Source organism: Thrips palmi, unplaced genomic scaffold, assembly GCF_012932325.1.
Source record: "Thrips palmi isolate BJ-2018 unplaced genomic scaffold, TpBJ-2018v1 HiC_scaffold_8, whole genome shotgun sequence".
NCBI classification, from domain to species: domain Eukaryota; kingdom Metazoa; phylum Arthropoda; class Insecta; order Thysanoptera; family Thripidae; genus Thrips; species Thrips palmi.
The window spans coordinates 14,216,104-14,224,823 of NW_023144635.1; the positions used below are offsets into that span (position 1 = coordinate 14,216,104).

Sequence of the window (8,720 nt, forward strand, 5' to 3'; positions counted from 1 at the left end):
TGAATGTAAACTGGATGATCATGAGTCAACTGGCACTAACTGCAACAAAATACAAACACATATTAAAAGTAGAGAAAAGTCGGATGCACTGGATGTTGGTTTTTCTTTTACTGTTTTAAACAAGAGAATACTTACAAGTTTGATATTAAAGATTAATACCAGCTGATGAGCATACTTAATATTTTGTCGTGTTCCGAACTAAATTGTAGATGAGTTTGAGTGCTTTAACACTATGCATCCACGATTTTCATGAACGTAAACTGGATGATCATGAGTCAACTGGCACTAACTGCAACAAAATACAAACACACATTAAAATTAGAGAAGAGGCAGATGCACTGGATGTTTGTCTTTCTTTAACTGTTTTAAAAAAGAGAATACTTACAAGTTTGATATCAGCATACTTAATATCTAGTTGTGTCCCGAACTAATTCATAGTTGGGTTTGAGTGCTTTAACACTATGCATTCACGATTCTCATGAATGTAAACTGGAAGAGGGTAGTAATCTGGCAACATTTCCAGTTCTTTGATGGAGTAACCAGAGACCTTTTGGTCAAGAGTATAGAAACCATTGAGACTGTTTACAGCTATTATCTCTTGCAGAATGAAGTGTACTCTACTCTGATCAACGCAAATTACTGCAATCTTTCCAATTTTAAGATCAAGTGCATTGTCAGCCTTGTCTAAAATCATGATGTCACCAATTTGATATGCAACACTATGGAAAATGACTTTGGGAATTGTTTCAAAGTCTTCATAGTTTAAGTCTTCTGGCAGACTTGCAATCATTTCTTCTGGCAATGTTTCCAAATTCAAGTTGAGAGACTTAGATGTATCATACTCCAGATCGTCTGGCAGAATTTCAGAGGTATTGTCATATGCAAAACGATACATATACTTGTGGGCAAGAGTTTTTGTAATATTTATGAAGTTATTGCAGGCATCAGCTACTCTCTTAAAGAAAACATGTTTTGATTCAAAGCGTAGCGTGAAAAGGCGGATTAAAGGCCCAAAGCGCAAGATGAGGTCTGCATAATGCGCTCCAAAATGTGCTTTTGGGATGAGGCACTCTGGCAACAACTTCTGCAACTGAACTAAGAATGCCTGATATAAAACCTTCAGATATGCTGTTTGTTCCACAGCAATACTCGGAGCACAAACGTATTCACAAACTTCTTTTAAAGACAGGAACAACTGCCACATTGGGTCTTCTGTATCTTGGATCAAATCACCTATTATTAAAGGCAAAAGTCTCAGGAAATTCCAGTTTTCACATGCATTGCCACTTAACTTCTTTGTCGATTTGAGTCTTGTGGGGGCATCCTTGGCATCGGACCCTTTGCACTTGAAAGATATGATACGCCGGTTAAGAGTCTTGAGAGAGAACCATTTCTTCTTATCTATGAAGTAAGCTAATATTTTGGCAAGTACAAGTTTCACAATGCCTTCAAAAAAGTCATGGGCAAGGCAGAAGGGCATGGCTGGGTCACATACATGGAACTTCAGTTTCTCTGAATTGAAGGGGGAGGGACGATATTTAACCCCTTTGAAGTGGAGAGCACGGAGCTTCTTGTATTCAGTTTTAGGGACATTCTTCTTAAGAATAGCTCGCATGCCAGGAGCAGAGCACCTTGCCAAAGAAACTTCATTACTTGTTGTATCAAGTCTTTTGACTACCTTTCTCATCTTCTTCAGAAGTGCATTCCGTTTAACAACCCATGTTTTCTTCACAGTCTCACAATAGTGATCGTACTGTTCTGGAGTTCTATGTGGTTTGACTTTCCAAGGAGTTGCTCGAAACTCTGTTCTTGTTTAGGGCAAAGTCTATAACTATATTCAGTATTGAAAGTTTGCACAAAACCACCAACTTGGTGTTGCCCAAGACTATCTCCTATAAGAAACATTAAACAGACTGGCAATACTTCACCTTCAAATTCAATTCAATTAATTTTTAAATCTTCTAATTCATCCATCAAAGGTTTCAGGACTTGTTTCAATTTGTCAACATCTGTGAGTTCTTCTTGTTCCGTGGGTTTCATATCCTTTTCCATAATAAGATATGCCAGTAAAATCAGGTCTACCTTTGATCGATACTGTGGAGGTAAATTGCCAAGAGTGTAATAAAAACCATCAACCTTGTACAAACCTTGTGTTGGTCCAAAAGCATCAAAAACAAATCCATCTTGGAACAAATGAAGTTGAAGGCATTTACCATTCGGATGTTGCTTCATGTGTTCACGATATGCAGATCCATCAGTATAATCTTTCAATATGTTAGAAGGTTCTCTTTCTTCAAAAGATTTTCTCACACACTTGCGTACTCTTTCACTCTTCAGTAATATACACTGGCGGAAAAAATTAAGAGGACACTTTTTCAAAGTGACCGCAAATCTCGAGTTTAAGAGCTAGAAGGCTGAAACTTTGACACAAGCTGCCTTCAAGTGTCCTTCAAGTGCGTGCAAAGTTGCACCGACGAGGTTGGTTTGGAAGGGGTTGATTTACCCCCTGAAATTTGAACGTGCAAAAAAACGCAACTTTTGCAGCGGCCAGCCTGGCTCTCGGGAGTCAAAATGATCCGAAAACGGTACAGAGCGATTGTCCTTGACGTCCTCTACAAAATGCGACCCCCGGGAGCCCTCTAGGACAAACCCACCCCCTACAACCCCCACCCCCCTTAAAAATCCACAATTTTGGAGGTACGGCCCTGAGATCGGGCTGGCGTCATCCTCTCGGTCGCCCTGATGAGGGGGATACCGCGTCTGAGCCTGTGCACCCCGTAGTCACCCTCCGAGAGGCCGAAACACTTCACCCCCTTTCAACCCCCTGCGTTTTGAGGCACTTGTGCCTGTCGGAAGGGGGTGAAACTCACCAGGGTTCCGGAAGACGTGACCCTGGACAGCCTCGAAAAGGTCCCATGCCGATAGCTACCCTTCGAGCCACGCAAAGACACCCCTAAGTTAGGGGTGCACAACCCCCAAGCGGAGGGGTTGAAAAATGCCGCGGCGCTGCGCGCGCATGCATGACTGCTAGGGCCATCGGGGGCATTGTGTTTTGCCCTCAGGTTTCAACCTCAGCACTAAGGGTTATTGAAAAGACGACTTTTTTGAAATGTATACCGGCCCACGCGGAAAATGGTTCCCCTACATGTTAAAACTATCCTAGGAACAAGGGGAGCCCGATCAAAAAATGCCTAGGGGGTCGCCCTACCTTTATTAAGGTTGAATTTCGGCGTAGTTTTTCAGAAGTCCTAGTTTTAACGCTCCATGGGCTCTAAAAGCCGTGTGGTGCGTCTTGGCCGCTGGGTATCGATTGGCACTTCTTCTACTCAAGTTCCGGAAGAAAATGAGACCTATTGGGGTTGATTTGGTCGCACGTACAAAGATCTACACCAGTTTTTTTGCTCTAAAAACGCGTTATTTGTGCATTTTTTTACATTTTGAGGGCTATTAAAGCTTCTGGTATGGTTCAAAAAAATTCGAAGTGAGTGGTTCTTGTAGAGAAAAGTCTGGCCTTTCCAACGAGCCTAGGCGGAGGATTGTGCGATTTTTAGTTCATGCGCTAGAGCAGCTCAAAGTGTGTTAATGATTTAAGTTTTTCAAGAAATCAGCGTTATCGCATGTGGAAGACGTAGGAAATGGTCAAAATACAGGAAAAAAATTAAAAATAAATTGTCTGCAGAGTATTAGTGTGAGTGAATGAATAAGACCGTCGAAACCCACCGCACCATAGCGTCCCTCCAAACTTTCACTTCTGTGGTCGTTCTCGCGCGCGGTGTAGTGACGGTAGGATACGTGAGGTGGAATCACTGTGGCAAAAAGGTACGGAAAATTCTGTTAATTTTTTTGCCAGGATTCTCCGAAGCCCTCTTACAGTATTCTCCGTTAGGCCGTACAGTATTCTCCGTACGACCGCACATTCTTCTCCGTAGGACCTGGAACACTGTATGGTCTTCGGAGATCACTGTGGGAGCCTACGGAGAATACTGACAAGAGTGGGATGGCGCGTCGCAAGACCTCGGGCGGACGCGTGCTGCGCAGTTCGCGGACATGGGGGAGGATCTTTAAGGTGAGGTGTGGGTGAAAATTTGTACAAAAATTGATAAAAATGATAAATTTAATCCACTTGTTATTTTAGTGCATAATATTCTTCTATTATCGACAGCATGTCCTAAAGGTCTGTGTTATGAAACCCTAAGTAATTGGTTCATCAAACACGGACTGATGTATGCAGGCGCCTTTTCTGGTCACCCACCTCTTACGACAAGTGTCGAAGAAATTTTTTCCACTACGTCAACTCCTCCCTGACCGCGAACTGCGCAGCACGCGTTCCCCGCGGTCTTGCGACGCGCCATCCCAATTTGACGTTCCGAACAGACTGACAGCTGATGCGTTCGGTCGCTCTGCCGGCCGGTGGCAGCAGCGGTTGCACTACACGAGGTACCGGGTGTTTCGGAACTTAACGCCAGCACCCCCCACCACCGGCAGGCTTCCCCCATTCCACCTCACGTATCCTACCGTCACTACACCGCGCGCGAGAACGACCACAGAAGTGAAAGTTTGGAGGGACGCTATGGTGCGGTGGGTTTCGACGGTCTTATTCATTCACTCACACTAATACTCTGCAGACAATTTATTTTTAATTTTTTTCCTGTATTTTGACCATTTCCTACGTCTTCCACATGCGATAACGCTGTTTTCTAGGAAAACTTGAATCATTAACACACTTTGAGCTGCTCTAGCGCCTAAACTCAAAATCGCACAATCTTCCGCCTAGGCTCGTTGGAAAGGCCAGACTTTTCTCTATAAGAACCATTCACTTCAAATTTTTTTGAACAATACCAGAAGCTTCAATAGCCCTCAAAATGTAAAAAAATGCACAAATAACGCGTTTTTAGAGCAAAAAAATTGGTGCAGATCTTTGAACGTGCGACCAAATCAACCCCAATAGGTCTCATTTTCTTCCGGAACTTGAGTAGAAGAAGTGCCAATCGATACCCAGCGGCCAAGACGCACCGCACGGCTTTTAGAGCCCATGGAGCGTTAAAACTAGGACTTCTGAAAAACTACGCCGAAATTCAACCTTAAAAAAGGTAGGGCGACCCCTAGGCATTTTTTGATCGGGCTCCCCTTGTTCCTAGGATAGTTTTAACATGTAGGGGAACCATTTTCCGCGTGGGCCGGTATACATTTCAAAAAAGTCGTCTTTTCAATAACCCTTACTCAGCACCGTTTTCAGGCTAAAAACTGCGTTTTTCGAAAAAAACTACCCCTGTGTTTACGCCCCTCTAGCGGCTGAACGAGGAGCGCTACGGCCATGCCGACCGCGGCATCGGATGCGCCCAAGCCTCATTACCAGACCCTGCAAAAATCAGAATTTTCCAATCACGGGTTCTTGAGCTCTCTGCGCAACTTTAAAAACTCCTGCAGACAGGCGTCGCTACGCGAGCAGTCGGACACGCCGTAGAGGTAGGCAACCCATCGGGTTTTGCTTTTCGCGTTTCTCCGTTCTCCGCACGTTCTGCTCTTCCAACGCAAGGTGGCGCGACGGTCGCTTCTTTGTTGATACGGAAGATCGTTTTCCATCAACGAGTGGATGTTTTGACGCGTTGGTAAGTCAGTGTTTACTTTTTGATCCACGGAACGAAAAGCATGTTTAAACATTTTCTAAGAAAATTCTTATTGCTTTACAGATCATGCAACGGGAAATGACTCCGGAAGAAGTGGCTTTGGCCGTCGGTAGAGTTCAAGCTGGAGATTCGGTGCGGCTCATCGCCGGCGACCTGGGCGTCTCGAAATCTGCCGTCAGCCGGGTTGTCCAGCGTCACCGGGAGACTGGCAGCTTCAGAAGACGTCGTGGGCAGGGACGGCCAAGATGCACTACACCTCGGGAAGACCGGCGAATTACGCGAGGTGCTCTGCAGGCTCGGCTAACATCGGGGCCTGCGTTGGCTGCTCAGCATCGCGCTGATACTGGTCAAGCCATCTCGTCCAGGACTGCATTGAACAGGCTGAAGGAGGTACGCATCAAACCTCGCAGGGCCAATGTTGCGCCTGCCCTTGATCCAGAGCACCGCCGTAACCGACTTGCGTACGCTGAAGCCCAGTTACAAGTGCCGGCACAGCAGCGAAACAGAACTCTCTACACTGACGAAACCAAGGTCAATCTTTCCAAGAATGACGGTCGGGAACTGGTTATGAGACGCGAGGGCGAGCGCTACAACCAAGACTGCGTGAAGGGTTCAGTGGCATTCGGTGGCGGTGGAGCCATGTTCTGGGGTGGGATAATGCACGGCCGCAAGACCCCACTGGTTTCCGTGCCAACACCACCAGGACTGACATCACAGCGCTACGTGACTGAGATTCTTACACCTCATGTCCTTCCTTTGGCTGCGGAAGTCGAAGGTTTTGTGCTGATGCAGGACAACGCGCGCCCGCACACAGCACACCACACAAGGAACTTCCTGGCGAACAACAACATTGAGGTCATGCAGCACGCCGCCGTGAGTCCTGACTTGAACCCAATCGAACATGGTTGGAATGAGCTCAAAGTAAGGATCAGAAAGCGTCTTCCTCCTCCGCGAAACGTTCCAGAATTGGTGAATGCAGCAATTGAAGAGTGGGATGCGATCCCTATTGAATTCTTCAATAGCCTGATTGACAGCATGCCTCGGCGGTTTGAAAGTGTCATCACAGCCAGAGGAGGTAACACAAGTTATTGATTGTTCTGTTTTCTTGACAAAGTTAATGAACGTTTATTTTTTTTTAAAGTTTATGATCGTTATTCATTTCAAAGTTTTCTTCTTCTTTTTTGTTACAATCAGTGGTTTTTTTTGCGAACAATTAATGAATTTTTCAATAAATTTATCAATTTGTGAAATTTTGTAAGACTGGTTAAAACTGACAGAAATTAAACCATTTTGCTGCTTTACTTTGCGTATTGTCTTTGTTTATGCAATTCTTTACAAACCAAATTGAAAAGAAGCCACAGAAACAAGAACAAACGGAAAAACTGAAAAAAATGTACCGGGTGCCCGGGAAAATACAGGACAGTGCGATGGGTGGCCTACCCTGGCTGTGCCGCAGGCGCGCCTGCCGAGCGGCGTTCGGGTGGCTGGCGAGCAGTGGTGGGGGTAAGGCAGTGGGGATCGGGCAGTGGCGGCCGAGGCGGAGGGGCAGCAAAGGGTAGGATAAGGCTCCAGGGGCACCCAAGACAACCCCCGCGACTACCCCTTCAGAGTCGCGACCACCCTGCCTTGCAAGCACCCTTTCAGAGTCGCGGGTCGCGAGATCCTGGCGCTTGTCCTGGCGACACCCTTCGTGGGGTCCTCGTGGCACCCTTGTTAATGTCTTCGCGAGGGTGGTCGCGACTCTGAAGGGGTAGTCGCGGGGGTTTTCGTGGGTGCCCTGGAGCCTTATCCTACCCTTTGCTGCCCCTCCGCCTCGGCCGCCACTGCCCGATCCCAACTGCCTTACCCCCACCACTGCTCGCCAGCCACCCGAACGCCGCTCGGCAGGCGCGCCTGCGGCACAGCCAGGGTAGGCCACCCATCGCACTGTCCTGTATTTTCCCGGGCACCCGGTACGATGGGCTGCCTACCTCTACGGCGTGTCCGACTGCTCGCGTGGCGACGCCTGTTTGCAGGAGTTTTTAAAGTTGCGCCGAGAGCTCAAGAACCCGTGATTGGAAAATTCTGATTTTTGCAGGGTCTGGTAATGAGGCTTGGGCGCATCCGATGCCGCGGTCGGCATGGCCGTAGCGCTCCTCGTTCAGCCGCTAGAGGGGCGTAAACACAGGGGTAGTTTTTTTCGAAAAACGCAGTTTTTAGCCTGAAAACGGTGCTGAGGTTAAAACCTGAGGGCAAAACACAATGCCCCCGATGGCCCTAGCAGTCATGCATGCGCGCGCAGCGCCGCGGCATTTTTCAACCCCTCCGCTTGGGGGTTGTGCACCCCTAACTTAGGGGTGTCTTTGCGTGGCTCGAAGGGTAGCTATCGGCATGGGACCTTTTCGAGGCTGTCCAGGGTCACGTCTTCCGGAACCCTGGTGAGTTTCACCCCCTTCCGACAGGCACAAGTGCCTCAAAACGCAGGGGGTTGAAAGGGGGTGAAGTGTTTCGGCCTCTCGGAGGGTGACTACGGGGTGCACAGGCTCAGACGCGGTATCCCCCTCATCAGGGCGACCGAGAGGATGACGCCAGCCCGATCTCAGGGCCGTACCTCCAAAATTGTGGATTTTTAAGGGGGGTGGGGGTTGTAGGGGGTGGGTTTGTCCTAGAGGGCTCCCGGGGGTCGCATTTTGTAGAGGACGTCAAGGACAATCGCTCTGTACCGTTTTCGGATCATTTTGACTCCCGAGAGCCAGGCTGGCCGCTGCAAAAGTTGCGTTTTTTTGCACGTTCAAATTTCAGGGGGTAAATCAACCCCTTCCAAACCAACCTCGTCGGTGCAACTTTGCACGCACTTGAAGGACACTTGAAGGCAGCTTGTGTCAAAGTTTCAGCCTTCTAGCTCTTAAACTCGAGATTTGCGGTCACTTTGAAAAAGTGTCCCCTTAATTTTTTCCGCCTAGTCACAAGGTTATAGGATGCACTTGATTCAAAGGGTCGGCCACATTTTGCCTTGTCTTGAAGACATGTGGCTTGCACGTTTTATCATTCGTGTTGTTGTTTTTTTATTCGTCTGATTGTGTTCCTCTTGTGTCACGTTAATGCACGAAATTA

At 47.4% G+C, this 8,720-nt stretch overlaps 1 protein-coding gene across 1 annotated transcript; it reads right to left on the reverse strand.

Annotated features, from left to right (window-relative positions):
* Positions 1-427: 427 nt before the first annotated feature.
* LOC117653653 lies at positions 428-1,687 on the reverse strand. The gene has a single exon (XM_034399458.1). The coding sequence runs from the start codon at positions 1,685-1,687 to the stop codon at positions 428-430; it is 1,260 nt and encodes a 419-aa protein (XP_034255349.1).
* Between the last annotated feature and the right edge of the window lie 7,033 nt (positions 1,688-8,720).